Genomic DNA, 26,252 nt, shown 5'->3' with positions numbered 1-26,252 from the left:
GGGCCTTTATCTCCCCAGATAAGAGGCCCTGAATGGGCGGGGAAGGCCTCGTGGCCTCAGATATGGGTGGAACCTGGGGGTGGGGAGTGGAGGGCCAGAGCTTGGCTGACCCAGGCTAACCATAAGGCAACCGCTTCTCCTGGTACCTCCTCAGCCTGAGTCAGCGAGGGGCTGCGGATGCTTCTGAGTTCATCGCCTGCCACCCAGCCTTGGAACCCAGGCCTCAGGCACAAGGGAGGTCTGTAATAATGACTTGGTGAGAATGACAGCTGTGTGGGGAGCTGTGCCCACGTGCCAAGCACTCTTCCTGCCTTCATTCATCTGGTCCTCCAAACAGCCCGAGGAAGAGGGCAGGGCAAGGCCTGGGAGTGAGCTTCAGAGAGGCTGCATAAGCTGCCCAAGGTCACACAGCCAGGGGTAAATAAGAAGGGTCTTCAGCTCCACGGCTGTGCTTTCTGCCATCATGCAGCAAACATGCCAAGCCCACTCAGTGTCAGGCCCAGGGCTGGGGCTGTGGATCTCTGGCCCAGCTGGGACTTGGGGAAAGGTACCCCAAAGGCATCACTATTTGCCTGGGAGAGGGAGCTGGGAGTGTGGAGGGCCTTTCCGTGCTTGGCTCTTTGTTGGCCAAAAGGGAGGGACAAATATGGACCTGCAGGACCCCGGAGGAATGAGGGATGCCTCTGCCTGGAGACTCGGGAGGGCATTCTAGCCAAAGAGACTTTGAGCGAGGCTGTGGAGGTGGAGCGAGCATTCCTGGTAGAGGGATGGCCCAGGCAAAGGCCGGTAGGCCTGAAAGGGCATGGAGTACCCTAGGATAGGGAGTGAACAGCCTGAGGGATTCCGTGGTAAGAGAGGAGGTTGAGGCCAGACCACAAGGATCTTGAATACCAAGCAGAGGACCTGACCTTTTCCTGAGTTCAAAGTGGAGTCAGAGGAAAAGGTGAGGGTGGGGGCAGTGGCCTTGCATCTGTTCTGTTGAGGCCTAGGCCAGGTGGTCTCGAGCCAGTGGGCGTGGGGTGGGTTCCTTTGGACTCTCAGAAGGGCCCCAGGTGGGTGACGCCACAGCCCAGTCTATCTTGGCATCTGAGAACAAGGCCATCTGCTGGCTGCCTCATTCCTGCAAACTCAGGGTCAGAGGGCCTCTGATGAGCCCAGCACCCCACAGCTCCAAAGAACTCCACGGTCTCTGAAACCAGGCTGCAAGGGCGAAAGGGGTAAGGCTGGCAGAGACATCCTGGGCAGGGCCCCTCCCACTACCTCATTTTCCAGCTCTGACAAGTGCTTACCCAGTGGGGGACAGGCAGCTCACAGCTCGGAAGTCGCCTGGCTGCCCTAAGGAGGCCCATCCCAGTATGGCCCTGCCCGGCGGGGCTTAGCTCGCCCTTCTCTATACTTTGGTGTTGCCCGTATCACCGGAGGGTGCTGGGGACGCAGGTTTGTTGAACCCTTTCCCTCTTCCTTCCACCAGACAGTAATACTTGGATCCTCACTTGTAATTTCCCCAACAACCCCTGGGGGGCCCCCTTCTGCCGGCACCCACTTGATGGATAAGGGAATGGAGGCTTAGAGAGGGACGCATCCCGGAACCCCACGGACCAGTCTCAACCACCAAAGGGCAGGGAGCCTGGAACCCTGCGGGCCACACGCTGCGCAGCTCACTTGAGGGGACACATGTAGATTCTGAAACCTTACAGCCCGGATTCAAATCCTTGCTCTGCAGCTCACTAGCACCTCACCTCAAGCAAGGCAGTGTCCATGTCTCATTCCCTGCCTGGAACCTCCTCGTGCCTCAGGAGGCACAGGGTGATGCTAAATCTAAAATGGTGACGCTAATAGCACCTTCCTAGGGGTAGGTGTGCGACTTAGGTGAGCTAACTCATACCAAGTTCTTACAGCCGTGCCTGGCAAATGCCCCCTCGGCAGATGGAGAAAATGAGGCTGAAAGAGAAGAGAGGCCTCCCCGGCAGGGATTCGCCCCCCGCCACGGGCCCCGCGGCCGGGCGGTTCCTGCAGCTGCCTCTCCCTCTCGGGCCTGTTTTGGGAAATCCTCGGGCTGGGGGCCCGAGCGCGAGCGGCCGCGGCGGACCTGCAGGCGGCGGCGCTCCACCCGCCCTCGCCTCCCGACCAATTTTGGGCAAAGCAGCGGCGGCGGCGCGCTACGTGCCGGCCATGAGTCAGCGCGCAGGAATGCGCAGGACGCTTTGTTCCCCGCGCCGCGGACGAACGTGCTGGGACCGGGGCGTGGCGGGGCCTGACATCACCGCACGGGCAGCACGGCCACGTGCGCCCCCAACCCCACCTCCGAACCGCAGGGCCGCCCGCGCCTCGCCTCCCCCTGGGGCCCGGACCCCTGCGGGGGCCCTGAAGGCCCAGCCCGGACTCCAGCAGTCCCGTGGAGCTCCGGCACCCTCCCTAAGCCTCGGGCGGGGGGGTCTGGTCTGAGTGGTCCTGGCCGCCCAAGCACCTGGGTGGCTCACAGAGAATCAGCAACTGCGGGGAGGGCTGCCCGGGAGGAGGAGGGGAGCTACCCCGGAAAGACTAGTGGGAGGCACGGAGACCTCGAGCGGCCACAGCAAGACCTGACGCTGCCCTGGGGAGGCCGTGTGGGGCCCATCACCCCTTCTCCACATGGAGGCTGGTGTGGGAAGGAAGCGGGGGCTGGGTCCCCCAAGTCCTGCCTCCAGCTTGTGGGGTGTTTCCCTGAAGCCACTCTCCTCTCTGGGCCTGGGCCTGTCCAGTGGGAAATGGGATGACCCTGGCTGTCTTGCTCTTCCCCAGAATCCTGGGCTGGGTAACGAGGTCTCGAGCCCAGAAGTGCTTTGGAAAGGAGTGTAACCACCTCGAGAAGTCTTGGCAAACTCCAGATGGCCACGCGGAGGGCCTTTTGCGGGTGCCAGGCTATGTCTGGATCTGACCGGTAACCCTGAGTGCTGGACATTGCTGCTGTGGAAATGCAGGTGCAGAGGGGGTGAAGTCATCTGCCCCCAGCCACGCGAGGACTGGCAGGGCGGTTAAAGCCCCAGGGCAGTTTGACTGGGCACCCCTTCTCCTGGATGAGTGAAGACCCTTCTCTTGGGGAATGGCAGGGTGGCTCCCACAGCTGCTGGACGCTGCCGGCCGTCAGCCCTGGCAGAGGGAGTGGGGAGTCTTGAGGCTCCACTGAGGGCTGCTCTGAGAGGGTGCGGAAGCTGCTGGAATCGGGGTCCCTCCTGCCCTGTGTGGCCTTGGGCACCACTTGCCTTTTGGGTACTCCTGTGACTGCTCTGTCTTCACAGGAGGAATTCCATTTTAGCTTCCCCATCCCTGGTGGGGGGCAGCAACTAAATGGCCAAGTCTGTGCTTAGGACCGGAGGTTCCTCTGAATGGTATTTTTTTTTTTAGAGACTGGGTCTTGCTCTGTCACCCAGGCTGCTGAAGTGCAGTGGTGCTATCATGAATCACGCAGCCTCTAACTCTTGGGCTCAAGCGATTGGATGGAATTTTTTAATGCTCTCTTCCTTCCCCCTCATCTGCAAGATCCCTAACACCAGGGCATAGCAGCCCACAGTTCTGCCCAGTAAACAGGGCTGGAGCATGGGGGTCCCAGCTGGCCTGGAGGCCCTTTGCAGGAAGCCACCTTTGTCAGCCTTGGTCTCAGGGACTCCGCAATTGAGCAGGTCCTCACTGGGGTCCTTGCCAGCCCCTGGGACTCAGTGTATTCTGGAACTCTCTGGCTTCTGTCCCTCTTAGGCCATATGTTCTATATGGGGGACACGGATGTCCTCTAAAGAGGATGACCTCTCTTTACACCAGGGCCTATCTTGCATGGCCTTGTTCATACCTTCATGTCTGTCCTCTCTTGGTACCCTGACCTGATCTCCACCCAGCCTCAGCTGGCCCCCTGTGGCTGGCACTGGCAGGAGAGGCTGAAGCTCCCCCGCCCCTCCCTCCCTGCAACCATTGGCTCTGCCTGGCTCCTCCCTGTGTGGCGGTCTTACCCAGAGATAGCATGGCTGCACCTTGGGCAAAGTTGATGCTGTAGGGGTTGGGGAGGCTGCTGTCCTGTCTGGGGCCAGAGGTCCCTGCATTTGGGAGAGTGTCTTTCATTCTGCCAGCAATACCGAGGCCTCATTTGCAAACCTCTCTGCCAGGGTGTGAAATGTGCACGGAGGCAGAGACCACACAGCACAGTGGTTAGCTGCTGGGCTCTGAAGTCAGCTGGTTCTGAAGTCAGCCAGCTCTGAGACACTTCTCTGCACTTCAGATTCTGCATCCATAATTGGGGGGCCAGCTCCCCTTTGTGAGCATCCAGGGAGTCAGTAGCTGCAAACATCCTAGAACACAGTGATGAGTCAGCATGAGTCCCCCCAAGCCTGCACCTGGAGTGTTATAGTGACTTCCACATCGTCTTTACCGTCTCTCTTGACTGGAGTCAGTGACACCAGTCCTTCTCCTGTAGATCTCTGTGGTCATAGATTCTTCTGATTTCCCAGCAAGGAAGACTGCTCGGTGTGGCCCCTAACAGCTCACACTGTAGCCTAGAGAGCGGCAGAGCCCTGCCACATAGCATGGCTGGGGAGGTAGAACCTGGCCTCTGCCTCCAGTACAGAATGGTCTCTGAGCCCTTTTGACCTCCAAGTCTCAGAGACTCTGAGGACACAAGGTGACAGGAGAGACTGGAGCAAGCAAGTATCTGCACGTGCCCCACCCCCTGCAACTACACAATTCCTGGCACTCACGGGCCCCGCCTTGGCCTGGCACGCCTGCTTGGGTTTCTGCCCGTGTGGTTTCCCCTTGGCCTTTCTATCACGTCCGCTGGCAGAGCATCCCCAGCTGTCTGCATTCCTGTGCCATGAGGACGGCCACCTTGGGGCCAGGCCTGGCTAGGACGCCCCCTGAGAGTGGAAGCGTGCGTGCTGGCCAGGATGTGCGGGGACATAGCTTCAGGCACCTGCTTCTCCATGCTCGTGCATGGCTGTGCCCGTGTGTCCGTGTGTGCATAGGTCTGTGCGTGCATTGGCAGGTATGCAGAGTGGACACAGACAGCTGTGTGGATACACATGAGTGCCATGCAGTGGAAGCCTATGTGGGAGGAAACATACAAGCTCCTAGGGGCCCCCATGGGCCTGTGAGTGTGGACCTGCACTCATGCATGATGGTGAGGCACACATGTTTCCCATACCTGAGGGCCCTTGCATATGTGAGGGTCATGTACCCAGGTGTGGCCCTTCTCAGGTCAAGCTCACAGCCACAGGAAGAAGTTGGAGGAATTGAAAGAAGGGGGTCAGGATGAAATCAAATGCAGAGAACCCATTTGCCCAGCAGAGCTGGAAGCTTCCCACATGTTCCCCTGTTTACTCTCATACCAATCCCTGGAGGGATAAATGCGGGAGAAATGGCCCTCTCTGAGCCTCTCTGTTTGAAGTTAGGGTTAGGGTTATGGCTATTTGAGGCTCAAAGAGGGCCAGTCACTTGCCCAAGGTCACACAGCCTGTAAGTGGTGGAGCCACTGCCAACTCTGTGTCTACCTGACTGTAGAAGCTGTCAGTCAGGGAAGGGAGGCAGAGGAGCTGCTGCAGAGCTCTGAGAACAGCAGAGACCTATCCACTGTGTAGCCCAGGGCCCAGCAGGTCCTTTGGAAGGTGAGAGCCGCTGAGTGGCCTGCCCAGGCTATGTGCACCCTGGACCCCAGCTGCTACAGCTGGTTACTATTCTAATAAACATGTATAGCTGTTACTCTGTGCTAGGCCCTGGTGTAAGTGCTTTGCACACAACAACGCATCTAATTCTCTCTAATGCCCTAGGAGGCCAGTGCTATTATTATTCATTATTATTATGCTATGTATAAGATTTATATTATGTAATATGTAATAATAATTATTAATAGACTATTATTATTCTTATTTTAGAGATGAGAAACTGAGGCACAGTTAGGTAAAGTAACTTGCCTGAAGTCCCACTGCTAATACCTGGCACAGCTGGGATTCCAGCCCGTACAGCTTGGCTCCAGGGTCCGAGGGCAGCCCCCAACACATGCCACTCTGACTGGCATCTCCTTGTGCGTGAGACAGACCCCGACCTCACCCCCTTTCTGCTGGGTGGTCTCTACATGCAGGCCCAAGGAAGTTGAGGGCTGGGTGCACCAGCCTCTTACCTCACAGACGGGGAAACTGAGGAAACTGTATCTGTACTGGTATAGTGCCTGGGCCTTCAGAGGTACTCCCGGTGCCCAAGCAAGCGCTGACTTTGTCTGTTCCTCACTTGCTATGGGAGTTGAGACAAGTGCTTGCCCAGTTCCCAGGGAGAGCAGGTAGGAAGGAAGTCCTGAGAGGAGGCGGGGCAGGCCTGGCAGCGGGCACTGCGTGGGCAGACTGGTGAAGGCGAGGCTGGGCCAGGGCTGAAGTCAAGGCTCCGGAGCCGGTTTTCCCAGGCTGTATCTGAGTAATCCTGTGTCTATATTTATCTCCTCCTTTCCTGGGTGAGCAAACAGAAACAGAGCCTGATGCCAGCCAGGCCCGCCAACCACCCCCCCCGCCCATGCCAGCACGTTTCCTTCACCTGTAGGGTGGCCCTGGAGAACACCGCAGTCTTGGCCCTAAGTTCAGCTTGGCCTACATAGGACACACAAAAGGGTGCTTGAACCCAGTGGCTTCTGTGAGGAATCTAATTGTCAGAGGTGGCCAAGGATTCTCCAGTCTTGGTTGCTGCAGACATGGGCAGTCATAGCCTGGGCAGTGTCGGTGCATTGGAGGCCTGGGAAGCACCCTCTACTCTCAGCATTCAGGAACAAAGGTCCTCTTTTCTCATATGTGCCTGACATGCCTTTCATTCCCGCATTCACACGTTGCTCTAGATGTTGGTCCCCCTTCCCTCCAGGATAGTAAATTCCAAGAGGAGGTATGCGTGCCCAGAGGCCTAGAACACAGGCTCTAGAGTCAGACTGCTCTGAAGCTCGATCCTGGCACCCTGACCGTAAGCTAATAACCTCTTCATGACTCTATTTCCCTGCTTGTTAAATGGGACCAATACTTCCTACCTTCCAGGGATCATAGGAGCGTTAAGTTAGAGGCATTATGCGCTGACAGATTGGATGGGCTGTGCTGGGGAGGGGCTGTCTGTCCCCACCTGCAGGCCACAGGGGACATATATACATGGCTCTCACAACAGGCACACACTAATGGACACCCCTACTTTTGAGAGGAACATGCAGCCTGAACCCAGGGTGGATTAAATGGGTTGGGGCTTGATCCCTGGGAAGACCCCAGAAGGTGCAGGAGCCAGATACTAACTTTGCTGAGAACCTCTTCAGAGGTGGAGGAGGCAGGCTAGGTGGCCATTGACAAGAGATGATGCAGCCTGGACCAGGCCTAGGCGTCATCACCCTGGACCCTCACCAGGATCACCATGGCTAGCTAGGCCCCTGCCCTGACGCTGGCCTCTGCCCTGGTGGTGCCACCTCCCTGACCTTGGAGCGGCCTGGGTCTGGTGCACGTGCACGGCAGCCCCATCTGCTCCCAGGCTGGATTAGGCAGAGTCCGAGGACGTGCCGGGCTGGCAGGCTCAGGGGCGGGGTGGGCGCTGGTGCTGGGGCTGCCCTATGCCAGCTCAGGCCTGGGCTGTGGCAAAGCCTTGTATGGCTCTGGCGGAGAGCTCAGCTGGCAGCACCCATTGGCTGGACTGGCACTCCCAGCTGGGGCTGCCCAGCCCCAAACCACGGGTAACTAGAGACGCCGGGAGCAGGTGGATTAGCATGTCCGCCCGCCCGCCTGCCCTGCCCGCCCCAGGGCTGCTCTTTTCCTTTCCTAAAAAGGCAGAGCTGGGCAGGAGAGACAGACAGTTGAATTCAGGCCTGGGGTAGAGGAGGGATGGGTGGGGTGGTGCAGGTGGCTTTGTTGAGGGATCAGGAATCATAGCCCTGACCTTGGGCCAAGTACTTCCCAGCTCTGGATGTCAGTTTTCTCATCTGGAAGGGAAGCAGTAGGCAGCGGGGTCCCCCTGAAGTAGGTGATGCCTGGAAAGGACTGAAGAATATGCATGTTGGGGTCCCCCAGCCCCAACCCAGGTTCCAGGGCTGCTTAGTAGCAAAGAGGCCCAGATTCTCTTTCCATAGGAAGCTAACCACTTCCCAAATATGGGGACCTGGTTTCAACTCCTGGTCCTGCCACTTACCATGATGTCCTTGGGAAAGCAGTGTCACCACTCTGGCACCCTGAATCTGGGCAGATAACTTCACTGTGACTCAATTTCCTTGCTCGTTAAATGGGGCTGATACTTCCTACCTTCCTACTCTAGAATAGATGATGAGGTTATAAGGCATCTCCTCCCAGGTCTCCTGAGCAGTGCCCATAATGAATCCCAAGCAGCACAGCCCCGTCTGCACCCTCTTCACTTGCTGTCTGTCCTCCATCAGCTCTTCCTTCTTCTCTCCACTCATGCCCATCTCAGGCTGGCCCCTCCTATCTACAGTGGCCCACCCGCCCGGAGTCTCCAGGACAGAGTGTGGCCTCCAGGTTCTGAGCCCAGAGAAGACCCAGGCCTAAGGGTGAGTGTAGGATCCCCGAGTCCTGCAGCCCCAGCCTAGACCTGGACTGGGACCCAGACAAAGCTTGGTGAAGGCCTCAGTAGCAGCCAGCAGTGGCCACCACCCTCTGAGGCTGGGGTCAGGGGGACAGGTGAGCGGCCCTGCCGCTTGCCAGGGTGTGATCTTGGGCTCTCCCCTTCATCTGCAAATGGGAGTGTGCACCCTGTCCTAGTCCACTCCAAATGGGAAAGCGCTTCATGAACCTTAGAGAGCAGCCTGGGAGGCCGGCTGGCCAGCGACGTGTGAATGATCGGTGGGCCTTGGGCCTGTTGGCAGCCAGTGGAGGAAAGAATTCACAGGCACTTTTCACGCTCTCAGTTACTGGAATCTAGGCCCTGGTGTCTGCTGGTGATTCCTTGCACCTGTGGCCTCAGGCACAGGGACCTAAAATGGCTACCAGATGGCCATACTGACAAGTCAGGAGGCTGGTGGAGAGAAGCCCCAGCTGGACCCTGAGTGGTCACAGCTGGACAGTCTGAGATTCTCCCCTGGAGCACGAGTGTGAGATGGGAGGAAGAGGGAGGACCTCAGCTTCCCTGAAGGACTACATGGGAGCCACGCAGGGTTTTCTTGTTCTCATACTGCCCCTACCTAGCTGTGCACCTTCGGCTGCTGGGGGCCCTTTGGAGCTTCTGTTTTCCTCTCTAAAAATGGGGACAGTAACTCTCATCTTGCTGGGTTGTTGTAGGGACTACAAATCAAATTTGTAAAATGCTGGACACTGGGCCTGGCACATACTATGCTATTCTTCTTCTCCTTCTGGGGCTGATGGGGGGTCTCCTTCCCCACTGGCCTAGACTGAGACATGCCCCCCGCATGACCCAAGGACGTGCTCCCCAGGCACCTGCTCCAACGATGGCTCTTCATCCCGTGATTCTAAAGCCAGCTGCCACGTTTGCTCCCAGGGCCTCTTCTGAACTGTTATTTTTTTCACTCACTCACTGTAAAAATCCAGCACCTTTGAGGCTAACACTGTCAGGCCCTCCTCCCTCCCATCGCTGACATCTGCTCATCTCCTCTTCCAATTCTGAGAAGTCCTAGCCTTGTATGATTATCATTAGGGCTGTTTCCAATTATTCTCATTCTCCTCCATTAGGCATGACCACGTGACTTGCTTTATCCAGCAAAATATGCATGGAAGGGATAGTTGTTTTTTCCACGTAGAAGCATTTACTTGCCAGTGGGAGGCGGCAAGTACTGTATTTGCCTCAGCCCCTGGAGTCATGGAAGCACAGGGAAGGAGCCTCTATCAGTCTAGGTTTCTGACTAGGATAAGCATAATTCCCCTGCTGACCCACACTGAACATATAGTGAGGGAAAGAAATACACTTCCCTTGCGTTCAGCCACTGAGTGTCTGGGTTGCTGGTTTCTGCCGCGTAACAGAACCCATCCTGACTGTTAGGCCTTGGCTCACAGCCCGGACCTCCACTTAAGCCCTGCAATCCTCAGTGATGGCCTCATCTGCCACCTGCACAGCCCACTCAGCACCCTGGACTCTAACTTCCTGATCTCTTTCATCGCACCTCAGCCACCCACGCCTGTGGCTGACACAGTTTTCATCCAACGAGTTAAGACAACTCACAACATTTTCCTGTTTTCATCCAAGTGGTCACTTGACCACTGGCCTTTCTCCTTATCAACCAGGCCTGTTTGTTCCCTTCTCAGCGTGTGGGCTCAGTGGCTAGTGGCCTCAACCTCTTCACTCGCCAGTGACTCAGTAACTCATTGTCCTTGTGTCCCATGGCCTGGCTAACCCTGGGCCACCTTCCCCATGACCACAGCCAGCGGCTGAGGACTGCTGGATAAACCACACTGCTGAGCAGACAGAGGGCAGCTGGCCCGTGATGCTATGCAGGTGCCTTCCCTGTTTCCCTGGTTGCTTCCTCTGGCTCCCCTCAAAGGTCATTCACACTTACTCAGGTGTCTTTGATCTTCTCACCCTGCAGCTTCCTCAGGTGACGTCACTCTATTTCCCACATACAATCCATCCTCAAGAGTGTCCTCAACTTCCTGTCACCAAATAGACACACTGACTTCATCTGCTCTTCCTCCCTCCCCTCCCTTTAGGCCACTGTGGGAGAGGAGTCTACATCTGTTCATCAAGCCAGGCTGAATTCTCGTCTCCTCACCAGCCCATCACACACTCGGCTTCCTTTCCCTGCACCCCACGCCCCTCCCCCGCCACAACTGCCCCAGCTCTCCCCTGTCTCTAGCCCAGGCCCCTAGAAGGTGTCTGTGTCTGCTACCTCCACTTCCCCATCTTGCCCTCACTCCTCAACCACCACCATCCACCGCCACCATTTATTCATTCAACACTCAGCAGCATCTATGAAGGGCCCACTGTGTGCCAGGAACTGTACTAGTCCAGCTTTCCCAAAAGCCGGCAACAATTAATCCTCTGATTGTTTTGAATGAACAGACCCTCTTAGGCTCTTTGCACTAAACTTCTGGACGGCGTTTACCCTGAGAATCCCCCTTGACCGTCCACCAGTATCTCCTTCTCATGGCTCCCTTCGTCCTCCTGACCCTTAGGACTTTTCCAGGAAAGGTCCCCCGGGTGATGCAGACTCACTCTGGTTTAGCACTGTCATTCTCTTCCACCACAGCAGTGATGGTTACTGTGATTGAGTAACTGATGATGGCCTCCCCTGCTACAATGTGAGCTCCTCATGGTGGATCTGTGTCTGTCTTGCTCGCTGTTGTATCAGTGACTGCCTCTCATTGGCACTCGGCAAATCATTGCTGAATACAAAAGGTGAGGACTCCATATCTTTTCCACCCTTGTAACCCCAGAACCCTGTGCAAAGCCTGCTCGGAAACAAATTGTTGAAGGCTTACTATGTTCCAGGCTGTGTTAGCCACCCTGTATATGCCATCTCATTTAATCCCCACACCAGCCCTTACAGATATGGATCATGACCCTCCACTTTACAGGTTAGGAAACAGAGGCACAGAGAGGTTAGGTGAGTTGCCCAAGGTCTCACAGGCAGTAAGTGCTGTGCCTCCCCCACTGCCAACACTCAAGAACCAATTCACTACTCATCTTGAAGTGAGGTGAATGGGGGTCCCCTCGAAAGTTAAGTTTATGTCCTAAAGCCTGGAATCTGTGAACGTGACCTTGTGGAGGCAGGGACTGGAGTGATGAGTGGATAAACCAGGGAAGGCCAAGCATTGCCTGCAGCCACCAGAAGCTAGGAGGGGTATAGAATTGATTCTCCTTCAGAGCCTCCAGGAGGAATCAACTTTGCCAACACCTTGACTTTGGAGTTCAGGCTTCCAGAACTGTGAGAGAATAAATTTCTGTTGTTTAAAGCCACCTAGTTTGTGGTGATTTGTCACAGCAGACTAGAGAACAAATACAGGCCCCAAACCACATGGTGCTATATCTGGTGCTTCCTCGCAAGGCCTTTCCAGGGTCTGCAAGAGAGTCCTGGGCTGTGTGACTGCAGGCTACTCACCTCCGCTCTCTTGGCCTGACTGCTCTGAAGCAAAATGAGCACTTGGGATGCCAAGTGCCCTTCCAACTCTGACATTGTGGAACCCTCTAGAAAAACCATGAGCCAGGCAAGCAGGGCTATGTTGGGATTTTCAAATTTATTCCAACATGCTAATTCTTTTTTTTTTAAAAAATATCCTCAGGCTGAACACTCAGCCTGAGCTGTAATAAAGGCAATTATTATACTTGTAAAAACTTCTCATTCACAGTACAGATGTAATTTACAACAAAGGTCACACACATCAATACTGAGCATTTTTCCTTTTGTACGTCAGACTCTGTGCTTTAGACCTGCGTGGATTTTGTTTTTCTTTTGCACTGATATATACCATACCAACATTGCAAGTGTGGAAACTGGAGTTTAAATAAAATTACAGGCAAAACTACCCCATCCCAGTGCGGTTGCTGTACATATCTACAGTACAATTTTTGGAATGTATTGCCATTTAAGAACATAGAAACTTTCTACAGACAATTTCACGTACAGAATACATACACCTTTTGAAAAAAAGGCAAATATTTATCTTACAGAAGAGCATTGTATTTTACATTTGCCTGCACGTTTCTTTTTTCTGTTTCTTTTCTTTCTTTTTTTACATACTAGATTTAGTAAAGTGACCGTAAGTGCCAAAGCGGTTTTCTAATGGAAAGCAGACTGGATTCACAACACAGAAGCAGAATTGGTGGAACAGGCTTTCGGGAACTTTCTTCCCCTGGTCACACGGCAGATCGGTCCCCAAGGACAGGTGCTCAGCCAGGACTTTTGCTTTAAGAAGGATTTGTCTGGAGAAAGGACTAGAGAGAAATCCAGCTCAGATGTATTGCTCATTCCTCTTCAGAAGGACTGGGTGGGAATGGAGCAGGGGCTAGAGGAATCTGGAAGCTAATTCTTTTAGGCTTTTTCCAACAGAGGGAAGCAGAGGGACTTCTGGGTCTGGAAGTTGGAGCTTACGGAGGTGACAGTGCAGGCAGCTGGCTGCTGTCGGGCTCCTGGAGGGTTGCAGGGGTTGAGCCCAGAGTGAGAGCCATAGGTGAGGGCGGGAGCAGAGAGGAGTGGGGTTACTACCCGGGATGGCCCTGAGATTGCCAAAGGTGAAAGGCATCGTGGAGCGCAGGCCTGGGGGGCAAGGACTCACCAACCAAAGGCAAGGTTTGGCTCTGAAACCTCGACTAGTTGGTTCTTCCCCCACTGCCCACACCCAAGGTCCAGGGCTAGCCTGTACTGAGGAATGGCCACCCCGCGCATTTCAACAGAGCACGCAGCAGGCATCTGTGCCAAGTCAGCCACTGCCTCCTCTGCTTCTTCCCTCAACAGGCACAATAACATCACAGGCAAACAGGAAGCTCGGAAGTGACTGGGAGCAGGGCAGAAGGCCCAGGGGAGGGCGTGCATGGGGCGAGCGTCTTTCTCCATATCATGAAGGTGTACCTGTGGGCTGGGGGCTCTGTGGGCAGAGGAGTGAGACTACAGTCCGGAGGAGGGGGTTAGAGCTGTGCCCAGTGACATATACCCAGCCTGGTGGCATTGGTTCTGTCCCTCTGGGCACGGCATCAATGTGGAGGCAGCCCTTTGGTGAGATTCTATTTGTGCATTTCCCCCCATCATTTAGAAATAGTCTCCAGTGACTCCTGGCCCCTGTGGCTTCTCTGCCTGAGCCTGACAGGCCGGGTGACTGCCAGGCCTCTGCCCCGCCTGCTGCACTGTTCATTGCTAGGCTGCCCAGGGAGGAAACCTTGGGTGGGTAGGCTGTTTGAGTACAGGGAGAAAAATGCCCAGGAGAGCTGGAAGGCAGGGTGGGGTGGAGTGGTGTGGGACCCCCCACCAATGTCAGGGGCTAGTCCACCAGAGTCCCCGGTCTGCTGCTTTGTAGGTCTGGGGCAGGAAGAGCTTGCCCAGGCAGATTTCTAACCTGGGCTGAAGCAATGCCCTTTATGCAGCTCCCAGACCTCAGCCCTTGAAGCCTCCAGTCTGTGGGCAGTCCCATGGGTTAGGGCTGAAAGGCAAGGGTGGGAAAAGCCCTGGCCTCCTGGGACTTGGAGGAGTCACTTTCTGCCAGGCCGCTGTCCAGCAATATGGACAGTGTGGTCCAGGCTGGGCTTGCTGCTTCTCTTGGGGAGGATGAGAGCTCTAGTCTCTGAGGGAAGCAGCCAGGAGCTGCTGGCTAACCCTGACTCCCCAGAACCCTGGAGCACAGTGGACTCCCAGGGAGGCCCTGCCTTCTGTCTCATTTTTGTCTTAGCTCTGAGTGAGGCAAAGGAGAATGAATGAACAAGGTGGTCTGGCTGCAGGCTGGACTGTGGCTGGTTTGTCTGTCTAGTAGGGACCAAGCAGGGAAAGGCCACGAATTGGAAGAGGCAAGTACAGCCCCACACAGGGAACTCACAGAAGGGTCTTAACCCTCCCCACCTACTGTGTCCTGTACCCGAACAGCTTCAACAGCTCAAGAGCCCTGGGGCAGGCACTTGATTCACACAGCCTGGCTGAGGACTGGGGATTAGCCAGAGAGGTCCCTGCTCTGTATAGGGTGGCATCAAACCCAGCCTTCATGGGCCACAACCGTAGTCCCTGTGCTGCCCTCCCTTGTAGAAAGTAAAGAAAATCAGTTCTGAAACACTGGGAAAAAACTCACCTCTCCCAGTTGGGGCAAACACACTAGAGTTCAAGTTCCATAGTTCAATTTGGGATTTAAATTTCTGGTCCTATTATTTTTCTTACAAAGTAGAGTTCTGCCCCAGGAAATGCAGGGCAGCTTCTTGAAGGTAGAGATGTGGGTAAGGAAGAGGCACTGGCTCGCACTGATTACTTTGGAGAATTCCAGTGACTTAGGACAATTCAAAAATCCTCTAGGTCAAGAGAATCTGTGGTGGCTGGGCGAAGTATCAAACACTGTCCTCTCTCTTTTTAAAAAAGAGGTGTAAGACAGCAAACAGGCCCAGGCCATATCCACCAGCCACAGTTCTGGGTATTTCCTTGGGGTAGTGGAGACAGGGGCAGGCACAGGGGGAAACAGTCCTGTGGAAAGTGGTCCTGAAACAGTTCCCTGCAAACCTCTGCTGTGGAGCACTGGAAAAACCCAGCCATGAGGGGAACAGGCTCCCTTGTACCCCAGGGACCAAGATGAAACAAAACCCAAAACCCAGTCTCAGGAACGGCCCCTAGGGCTTGGGCCCTGCCACTTCCACCTTTGTGGGTAGTTTTAGAACAGAGGAGGCAACAGGAGAGTGAGGCCTCGGTCAGGGGCTTGGGAGCCAGGGATGGACAGTCCGGGCTCCTTCCCCAGCCCAGGGGGCCAGGGTGGGGTGCAGAAGGGAGGTGTCGGGAGCGGGGGTGCGTGGGTGGGGTGGCCCGCCCACCTGTGGAGTGCCAGGATGGGCCTATGACTCAGACTACCAGAGTATCCAGGAGCCCTTGGGGAGCCAGCCCTCCTCCTTCTACCTGCACCTATTATTTTGTGTTGAAATCCTAGGAAAAGTATCATTTTATTTTCTTGCAAAAGAAAAAAAAAAAGGAAAAGATTATTTTTTCTGGGCCTGCCTGCTGGGGCCTGGGTGGGGGTCACCTGCCTGTGTTTGTGCCCCTCTGCCTGAGGACACTGGCCTTTCTGCTGGCAGAGAGGGGTGGCTACGAGCTGGGCAGGGGGGTAAAGTGGCAATAAACAGGAACCTTGATCGCATCTGTACACAGGAGTGCTTCCTTTTACATTTAATTCTATATTGTTTGAAGTTTCCTTTTCCTTTCTCCCGCAGTGTACCCCTTCCCCTCTGCCAGCCTCTGGGGTGGGTGGCTGCCGACTGCAGCGGGGAGGGTCAGGAGGCTCCACCATCAGCCTTTCCCCAAAAGCATAAACTATTCACAGCCTCAGACTCCTCGTGGGTTGTTGTTTTTTTTTAAATGTATGTATGTGATTTGTTTTGTTTCTTTTTAAGCAACAAAAGGTGTAGAAAAAGGCACAGGTAACTGCATACATGGGAAGGTACAACAGATGGGGCCGTGAGAGCTCCTGGACGGAGGGACAGATGGGGCTGAGGGAGCAAGATGATTCGAGGAAAGTGGCTGGAAACGTCTGTTGGTGGACACTGGAAGCCAGATGCTGAAGCGGTTGGAGAGAGGCTAAGCGGTGGGGGGGCCCCTGTCCTCAGGCTGATGTGGAGGTGCCCTGGGCTCCCCACTTCCTGAAAGCTTGGGGGAGTCCTGCCTGGTCCTGGGTTCCCCAGAGAGGTTCCTCCTCCGGGCTGGGAAGCGGGCAGAGGCCTCTGCCAGGCAGCCCACGGAGCTGCTGCGGTCCAGTGGCGGGGTGGCAGAAGCCTCGGGGTTGGCCGGTGCACGCGGGGACTCCAAGTGGGGGCTCCAGGACTGCGCTGCCCGGCGTCCCTGGAGCGGCCGGGGCAAGGTGTCGGGCGGGGTGCAGGGGCTGTGCGTGGGTGTGGGCTCTGCAGGTGCCCCGGTCCCATGGGGTGTCCAGTCAGGAGGCCTGCCCGGGCCTCCGCCGGTCCTCTCCCTCTCCTTGGGGTAGTCCCTGCCCTCCAGCTCTGAGGAGAGTGTGAATTTGGAGACCTTAGCCACAGGGGACACGGAGGCTGACGAGCTCTCAGTGGGACTCCAGTGGCCTCGCTCCTGGGCCTCCCGGGCCCCTGTCAGGTCGCTGCCACCCCCGGAGAAGCCACTGACCCAGGCTGCGGTGGGCCCTGGCAGCAGGGTGGGGTGGGCTCCTGGCCGGGCCTGCACCATCTGGATCCCACCGATGGGAATCAAGGGACACGGGGCGCGGGTCAAGTGCTGGGAGTGCAGAGGCAGGTGGCTGAAGATGTTCTCCTCTGTCCGGGCCGCGATGTGGCCGTGGAGGTCATGGAGGGTGGAGAAGGGTCGGGCAGAGAGAGGATGAGCAGGGCCGGGTGAGCAGGAGGGACTTCGGGACTCGGCCTTCTGCTGGGGTCAGAAAACAAGACAAGGTAAGGTGAAGGTTACATGCTGGGCACATGGGCAGCCGAGGCCTGGAAGTGGGAGAGGGACTCGCCCAAGATCACAGAGCGAGTCCAGGGTCCCAGCTGAGCCCAGAACCAAGTTCCTGACTCCCTGCCCTCAGATGCTGAGCCAGCTGCCATCTCTGGAATGGGCCATCTCCAGCTCGACAGTGACCATGAGTATGCTCAAGCCCCATGGTCTCCATGCCTCTGGCCAGCATATCTGTCTTCAAAGGAAGGGATACTTGAGCGACGTGGGGCCCTGTTGTCACCCATGAACCTGGCCTCTATGTGGGTCTGCTGCCTCTCCTGTTCCTAAAATGGTCTTCACCCAGCTTCACCCTTGGACATGAGTTCCCACCTGAGGCTCTTGCCCTTCTGCCACCTCCAGGAATTTGAATGTGAACCCAAAATTAAAAATCAAGGAAAGATTCCTAGATCAGTGTTCCTCCAGGAACGACAGGGCTGGGTCATGGCAACATGGCGACAGAGAAGGTGTCGGAAGGTGGTCAGCTGACAATGATGGTGCTGTCAGTGGAGGGGTCATGGCAGCTGAGGGGACAGGGATGGTGACTATGCTGATGGGGTAGCAGCAGTGGTGTGTTGGCGCAATGGTGACAGTGGTGGTGCTGGCCATGGGGATAGTGCTGATGGTTGACAAGGATGATATTGGTCATGGTGTCTCTGAGGATGCTGGTGACAGTGATATTGGAGATGGTGATGGTTTTGGTTAAGTTCTGCCATCTGCTCAAAGAACACAGGCAGATGGGGATGGGGTGGGGGGTGGGGAATTGCACGAGTATTTACACCCTCATCCAAGGTCACACCCCTTGCAAGTGACATGATATCACTTTGGATATTTGTCCCCGCCCAAATCTTGTGTTGAATTGTAAACCCCAGTGTTGGAGGTGGGGCCTGGTGGGAGGTGTTTGGGTCACGGGGATGGATCCCTCAGGGCCGGATACTATCCTCCAGATAGTGAGTGAGTTCTCATGAGATCTGGCATTTTGAGTGTGTGGCACCTTTCCCCCAACTCTCTCTCTTGCTTCCACTCTGCCATGTGAGATGCCTGTTCCCACTTTGCCTTCTGCCATGAGTAAAAGCTGCTTGAGGCCTCCCCAGAAGCCGAGCAGATGCTGGCACCACGCTACCTGTACAGCCTGAAGAACTGTGAGCCTTTTCAACCTCTTTTCATCATAAATTACCCAGTCTCAGGAATTTGTTTATAGCAATACAAGAACGGACTAATACGTGGTAGAACCCAGCTCCCATGAACTCCAGAGTCCATGCTCTGTGCTTCTGAGGCTCAAATAAAGTTTAATAAGCCAGCTGATTTAGGGCACCCAGCATGGTGCATGGCACAGTAGGTGCCTAATAAATGTTTGCTAAATTATTAATAACTACTGAGCTGGCAGAGCTGTTTAGTTCCAGGTGTGATACCCAGGAGGGTGTGAACTTGCAACCCCTGCACCCACAGGGGAGAAGCGGCCCAGCCACCAGGGGCAGGAACTCACCCACGGGGAGGCGCAGGTCTCTGGGCTTCTGCTGAGGAGCTTGTGAGGTAGAGGCGCGGGAGGGAAGAGAACCCGCGGGGCCAGCCCCAAGCCTGAGCCATGCTCCCCCGCTGAGGGGCTGCCCGGCCCAGCCAAGGCCCACTTCCCTGGCAGCGCTGATCGTGGTGGTGACTCGGCCTGACCCGGAGACCATCTCCTGGTGGGCGAGTATCTGGGGAGGCCTGGGTCGGTGGTACCCTCGAGTTTGGAGAGCACATGTGCTCGAGGGGCCAGTTCTCTTCCCAGGGGGCGGAGGGTGAGAGGAGACAGCTGAAGTCTTGGAGACCCACAAGGCAGAGGGCCCATGCCCCTTCCTGGGTCCACATGCAGGCCAGGTGGGCTCAGGGCTGAGGCCTGTGGTTCTCGGGCCGGGGAGCATCGCTGGGGAGATGAGTCGTTTTTGGTTAGTGAGTGTTTGCGGGCTAGTGGTGGACGGCTGCCTGCTTCTTTGCTTGGGGACCACGGTCTTCTTGGGGACACAGGCTTGTAGCTCAAGCCTGAGCCTGTGTCTTTCTCCACAGAGCCTAGAGGGGCCGGTCCCAGCCGGGGGAGGCCCGGCATGCTCTGGCTGGACATGTAGCAGCTGCTGGCTGTCAGGCGCTCAGCTTCCGAGACCGAGCTGCCTCGTGTAGCCTCGGTGCCAGAGGCGGGGGCATCTGGGGGCTGAGGGCCCAGGATGGGTGAGGAGTCTGCCCGCAGTGCATGTGGTGGGCCAGGCGGGGGCGCCTCTGAGGATGGTCTGGACAGCTCATCCTGGCTCTCCTCCTCATCCTCATCCTCGTCTTCGTCCAGGTCTGAGTCTGAGTCTGAGTCCTCCAGGTCCGAAAACTGGTGCTCCTCCACAGCCTCTGAGCCCTCTCGTCCTTCCGAGTCCTGGAACAGGTCGTCACTGGTTCCTGAGGGCAAACGCAGAAGACCCAAAGTCACAGTTGGGCATTGGCCCCACTGCCCCCACGGCTGCTCCTCTCTGAGCCCCAGTTTCCTTGCCTGCCGACTGGGCAAAATAGCCATGGCAAGGGCACAAGATTGTTGGGACAACCAAGAAACAACAGATATGGGAGCGCTTTGTAAATAACAATAGTGAACAATAATTCCCTTATGCCTAGAATGTGCAATGTTCAGTTCTGAGAGCTTTAGGTATATTTATTCATTTAGACCTCAGAGAATCCTGTGAAGCTGGTACTGTTCTCATCCTCATGTTACAGATGAGGAAACTGAGGTAAAAGAAAGTAAGTAACTTGCCCATGGAAGACAGCAGTAGGGCTGGGATTGAGCCATAGCAAAGAAGAGAGTCTTTGTTTGTTTGTTTCACTAGCATCTCAGTGCTGGCTTCACCATGGGCAAGTTACCACCTTGCTCTGCTTGGTCTCCCCCTTTGTTGAATGAATGTGATGGTCTCACCTCACCAGGTTTTCTAGGAGGAGTAAAATGAAGGCCTGGCACATATCAAGGGCTTAAAAATAATTATAGCTACCATATTAATACATTAATGATGAAATCTATTATTCCAGGACAGAGGCTGGCTGGTGCAGCAGCACAGAGCCATCCGTGGTCAGTGTAAACACACATCTGCCATGGTGACCAGGCTCCCGGTGGCTGGCACAATGGCATCTGGCAGGTGGCGGACTCTGGCCTCTGTGGGCGGCTTGGCTAAGCTGGCCTCAGGCTGCAGAGCAGGTCCCCATCCCAGCCACGCTCTTATCTGAGGGGCCACTGCCCTTTTGAAGTCCAGGCTGCCTCTAGCCTTGGGGCCCTCCCATTGCCTGCCAGCCCCAGCTCCACCCCATAGTTTTTGACCTACATCCAGCTGAATGCCCACTTTTGTCCACTTCGGACATCTGACTGCTGCATGTTGAGTGACTTGGAAGCAATTGTTCACAAGAGTAAACAAAAAACAAAATTGTGATACTTGTTTCAGATATTGTTGGACATTTAGGTCACTTGCACTCCTTAAACAGACTACAAGAATAATAACAGAGTTACTGAATAGAGTCTAAAAGTGGGGGTTAGGGCTCTGGAATACTAGCTTCCTGGTCTGATTCCTCTGGGATGGCCCCAACCAGTCGGGTCACCTCTAACATGTCAGGAGTCTAGTTTGGGCATCTCTGAAATGGACAGCAATCCAGACGCTGGGGAGAGCTCCGCTAACATCTGGCCTGCTCGCTGGCCCATCACTAGACCATTGGAACCTGTTTCTGGTCTGCAGAGTAAGGCTGCTGACAGGTGGGTTGAGCCAGCCAGCCAGCCCCATCACTCACACATATCAGTACCGCACCCACCACTGACCAGGAGGGCTGGCACAGAAGCTGACTCAGGCCGCTGGGGCAGCTAGGCTTTGGCTCTCCACCATGCCCAGCTGCCCCGGGGCCAGAAAGCCCGGAACTAGCACTTCCAAGTCACTCAATATGCAGCAGTCAGATGTCCAAAGTGGACAAAAGTGGGCATTCAGCCGGATGTAGGTCAAAAGCTATGGGGTGGAGCTGGGGCTGGCAGGCAAAAGGAGGCCCCTGAGGCTAGAGGCAGGGTGATGAGACCAGAGGAGGAATGAAGGATTAGGATGAGAGCAGGGCTGGGGATGGGGGTGAACTTTGCAGTTATGCCCCAGGCATTTACCTCCCTCGCCTAGGACTTTGGCAGGGGCCTACTTCATCACCCGTTCACCTGGCCCTGCCCCTCATTTACATACAGCAAAATCCAGGCACAGATGACCCAGTGAGAGCTGGTGGCTGAGTCAGAACTAAGGTTTACAGCCCTTGCATTATTACGCTGACAGTTTAAAAATGATGTGCTGCACTAAGAAGCAGGGAGTGGTCGGGTTTGAATCTCAGCACTACCACTTCCTTGCTGTGTGACGTTGGTTACTTTACTTTCTGTGTGTCTGGTTTCCTCATCTGTAAACTGGGTAGCAATAAAAGCACTCTAGGAAGCTGTTGAGAGGACTGTGAGGGTCTGGCACACAGTAAGTACCCAATAAACTTCAGCTCCTGTCATCCCATGATACCCTGTCCCCCCAATCTCAGCAGGCATGTAGCTGGGGTGGGATTGTCAGCATTTTGCAGATGAAGGTCACAGGGGTACTGCTAGGAGTGAAGGAGAGTCAGGACCAGCGTCTCCTGATGTCCAGCAGGGAGGGCTCCTAAAGATCCTCTTTACTAATGTGGAAGTTGAGACCCAGTAGGGGTAATGGCCCGTCCTGGGCACTCAGTGCACGAATGCTGGAAGCCAAGAGTCCCCTGCCCAGCTCGGGGCTGGCCGGGCCCTCCACATCTGCGTTCCTGCAGGGCGCTGGGGAATGCGCCTGGCTGGGCGGCCCCTTCCCAGGGCCCTTGCTGGAGCGGCCCCGCCCCTGCTGGGATCCAGGCCAACGCTCCACAAATGAGAGAGCTTGAGCCCGCGGCGGGCGCCGCTGGGAGAGGCCACACGGTGGCGCTGGCGCCCAGCCTGGCCAGCACCATGGGCAGTGCCGGGGCGCCTCGCTCCTTCCAGGCAGTTCTCCCACGCGCCACCTCGCGTCCCACAGACGCGAACTCCTGCCGCTCCCCCCGGCATCTGTCTCGTCGCGGGAAGTGGAAACTCCATCCTTCAGTCTCTTGGGCCGTAAACCTTGAAGTCCTCCATGGCTCCTTTTCGTCCTTCCCCCTCCCTTCTGCCCCATATGGGATCAGCTGAACCTGTGGGCTCTCCCTCCGGAGCCTACCCAGAATCCCGCCGCTTTTCCACCTCCTGAGCACACTCGGCCTCCCCGCGCCCACGGCACAGGCCAGAGGACGCCCTGCCTCTCTCCTCCGCTCCAGGGCACCCCACCCCGCCGTGCCCTTCAGCCCTCGGGCTCTAGCTCTCTCTGAACCGGCTGCCCCCGCGCCCAGCGGGCTTCATCACGCGGGCCAAGCGCGGTGGCCCCAGGGGACCCCGCACCTGCTGCTCCCTCTGCAGGAGAGCTCCTCCCTGACCCCACGTGGCTCCTGACCCCGGTTCCTCCTGGTGGGTTCTCTGCTCACACCGCCCTGTCTAGCACACGGCTCTTCTGCTTTCTCTTTGGCTTCACAGGCAGGGCCCCTGCTCTACTCCACCTTTGTTCCTTGCCCAGCTCCCCTGCCATGCCGACTGTCTGAGGGCAGGAGCTGTTTTATTTACTGCGGAACCTCCAGCACCCAGAACAGAGCCAGGCACAGAGATTGTGCCCAGTAATTACTTCTGGAATGAATGCAAGGATTTCGTCCTCAAAAAAGTGGCTCTGAGCATCCTCGTTCGCTCCACTGGGAAAACGAGGCTGGGGCGGGGCAGGGACCTCAGGGGAGGGCTCTGGCTTAGGTTCAGGCTCCCCTGGTCCAGCCCACCAGGCAGTGGAGTGGCATGCGGCCAGGGTTTTTGTGTGACCTTGGGCTATTTTTACCTGTCTGAGCTTTGACTTCCCTGACTTAACATGTGTGACACAAGTTTCTGCCACCTATTTTGAGGACTCAATGAGACGACGTGTGTGTATGGCCCAGTGTATCCTTGACAAGCGTAGTGAACCCACATTCTAGCTTTGGGGGGAACAGTCCCAAGTTCACTGTGTTCTGCTCTATAAGGAACCTAAAAGGAAATATGACTTAACTCTTTTTTGTAAGACCACAAATACATCCCCAAATTGGAAAAACAAAAACAGAACAAGACACATGGTGCGTGCATACACACTCCTCTCTGTCATACTCTAAGTCCTGGGGCTGATTTCAGGGAATCAGTATGCTTCCTGCTTTGCTTGGTGCTGGAGAAATGGCTCCAGCCTCCTTCTGTTGGAGGGACTGCCGTCCACCACCAAAGCCCCTCTGGCCACCTGCCTGACTGCTGAGGCCGGGCAGTGCTCAGCCAGACCCACTGGCTTTGACTCCTCTGCCCTGTCTTCTCAGAGACTGACTCTAAGATGCCTCCTGGGGATTGACCACCATGGCTGGGGTGTGTATGGGGATGGGACTGGGAGGTGACAAGTGGCTGTCAGGTCTGGTTTGGGCTTTCTTGAAACTCTCCTAGCTCCAAAAGGCCCATGTGTCAGGCCCATGCCAGAGTGTGTAGGCAGGAGTGTGGGTGTGGAGCTTTGGAAAGTATGTGTCCCACAGTGTCACTGTGAGGGGTTGGCTGGGATAATTCAGGGCATGCATTTAGAACCTGCCTGACACATAGTGGGCACTCAATCAACGTTGGCTGTAAGTTCTCTTGTGTGCATTTATTCAGTAAACATTCACTGAGCACCCATGGGTGCCAGGCGCTCCACCTGCATGGCAGATGGTAATGCATGATAGCTAGGGCTGCAGAGCATATCCTATCCGCATGTGGGGAGGTGGCTCGATCATTCAGGGAATTTAACCTTTGTCTGATAATTGGGAGAACTGAAGGTGAAGGCATGGGGGAGAGAGAGAGAGGGGAGGAGGGGGAATGGGGCAAAGCAGACAGAAAGGAAGCAGGGAACGCAAGGAGGAAAGATGGAGGAGGACAGGGAAAGCGGACGAGAGGAAAGGGGATGGAGGAGGTTGCAATTGTTACCTTCTTCGGCTTCCAGCTCCTCCAGCACCCCTGTCTCTTGGCACTTTTTGCTGTGGGCCTTCGACTTCATGTGCTTAGTCAGATTCCCTAGAAAGAAACGAGAATACTTAGGCTCTGCTGTGGGGCAGGAGGGCAGGGTGGACCCAGGGCTCATGGAAGTAGCACCTGGCCGGCAGGCCATGGTTTCTCAGGCCAGTCAAGGCCCTGCCAGCTGCAGGGCTGGGCAGGACCTGGGGTATCCCTCTGCCCTGGTGCTCAGGCCCAGATGTGTAGCCACAGCTGCTGTTCAGGGCAGTGCACAGGAGCTAGGTGGGGTGGGCGTGGGCTGTGAGGGGACAGAGAGTATAATGAGGAAGTGAGATGCTGGTTAAAAAACAAACAAAAAAGAAATTAAAAGACAACTCAAGGGCAATAGTTTTTTTTGTTGTTGTTGTTGTTTTTGCTTCTGATTTAAGTCTGGCCCTAGTAGCTGGTGACACTCATCAGGAGGACTATTGGCCATCTCAAGTGTGGGATGATGTGGGAGGCTCCCATTGACCGGCATGACGGGTGAGGACTCAGCATGCCCTTCTGGCTGAGGACACTTCTAGGGCAGCCCACAGGGCAGAATTCTAAAGTGTAGGTAGGGAAACCGGGCAAATTTAATATTACGTATGGCGAGACGGCAGAAGGTGAGAGTAGGGAAGTCTACTAGCCAGGAACTCAGGAGCCACAAGGCTGGGGGCCCAAGCTTGGGTTCCATAGAGAAGTCCCATTTCTGGGCCTTCAGTTTCCTCAGGCCGATCTACAGTGCAGACACAGGACCAGGGTGGTTCAGGGAAGGCCCGGGCAAGGCCTCTGTCCTGCTCCATGCCTACAAAGCCCTCAGAGGGGAGGCTGACTTTGCCCCAAGTTGTAGGTCCAGTCCACAAGCTGAAGAGTGGAGGCAGCAGCTCTGTGGAATCAGGGAACAGTAACAACAGCTTCAGTTCCCCAACAGGTGCACAACATTTCACAGGCCACACAGCTCTGTGGACAGGAGCATTCTAGGAAGGACAGGCAGAGCATCCCAGCCTGCCCCAGAAGAACACAGGCCAGATGCCTCAGGATATTCCTTTGGGCCCAGCAGCTACTCCCAAACTGTGATGTGCTCACTGTCGCCCTGGGGATGGCTATATTTCCATATGGTCATTAACATCGTAAGTCATAAGTTCCCTGAGTCAGGTGCTCTGTCCCATTAGTCTAATGAATTGGTAAGTTTGAATGGATGGATGGAGGAGAGAAGAATGGAAAGAGCTAAGCCTCCTGGAGTGGATGAATAGAGCGATTGGTGCGTGGATAGATAAAGTGGATAAAGGAAATATAAAGAGAATGAAGAACAGGAAGAGGATAGACAGAGGGATGGAACAATAGATGAGCAGATAAGGAGATGAATAGGCAGACGGAGGATAGGTGAGTAAATGAAAACAAATGGAAGGATAGATGGAGAATGGGTCAATAAACAGATGGGATGATGGAGAGCTGGATGGGAGGACAGAGACATGGATGAACGGAAGAATGGAAGAATGGCTGGTTGGCTGGATGAATGGATACATGCACTTTTACATGCACGTGAGTACGGACAGAAGGATGAAAGAAGGGGAAGTTGGATGGGTGGGAGGACAAATGGGAGAATGGTAGGAACAGATAGGATGAGCAGATAAATGAACAGGAAAACTATTAGATGAGATGGATGGATAGGTGACCAGGGAGAGGGCCCATGGATGAACCGAAGGGTGCTTCTTAATCATTCCTAGAATTAGAAGAAATCTTTAGGGTTTTGCTAAGAGGTTAATGGAGGAACCTTAAGCTGGGATTCCCTGAGGTGTCCAAGTCAAGGGCAGCAGGGATGGGAGCGGAGCTGTTTCCTTTCCTCTTTCTTCACCTTGGTCCTAGTTCATGACTCTATCCGTCCCAATTTGGGTTTCCTACAACCGGAAATAAACCTGCATGTCCTACTCCTGGCCATAGTGGGAGCAAAGCCATAACTTCCAGAGTCATCTTGTAGCCAGAGGGTCCTCAGAGGTCCCTAGCCAAACTTGTGGACTTCTGCCCTCATTGTCATGAGAAGGCAAAGCCGGAGTAGGACAGTCAAGAGGTGGGAAAAGGCAGCTGGGGTCTTCCGTGGATCAGAGATAC

General features: G+C 55.4%; 1 protein-coding gene across 6 annotated transcripts in view; it reads right to left on the bottom strand.

Moving 5' to 3' along the window:
• Positions 1 to 12,146: 12,146 nt before the first annotated feature.
• The window catches only part of HIVEP3 (HIVEP zinc finger 3), a 534,394-nt gene continuing 520,288 nt past the window's right edge, over positions 12,147 to 26,252 (bottom strand). For 5 of the 6 annotated variants that reach the window (XM_054492548.2, XM_054492556.1, XM_063665527.1 and 2 more), the window contains 3 exons: positions 24,096 to 24,182; positions 18,537 to 19,471; positions 12,147 to 16,987 (listed from right to left, as the gene is read on the bottom strand). In XM_054492548.2, coding sequence (XP_054348523.1) covers positions 16,172 to 16,987; positions 18,537 to 19,471; positions 24,096 to 24,182 — 1,838 coding nt within the window. In that variant the 3' untranslated portion in view covers positions 12,147 to 16,171. The remainder of the gene's footprint in view (positions 16,988 to 18,536; positions 19,472 to 24,095; positions 24,183 to 26,252) is intronic. The other variant, XM_054492562.2, reaches the window with a different exon arrangement.

This window comes from Pongo pygmaeus, chromosome 1 (genome assembly GCF_028885625.2).
Source record: "Pongo pygmaeus isolate AG05252 chromosome 1, NHGRI_mPonPyg2-v2.0_pri, whole genome shotgun sequence".
NCBI classification, from domain to species: domain Eukaryota; kingdom Metazoa; phylum Chordata; class Mammalia; order Primates; family Hominidae; genus Pongo; species Pongo pygmaeus.
The sequence above is the reverse complement of the archived record's forward strand: the minus strand, read 5'-3'. Positions and strand labels throughout refer to the sequence as shown.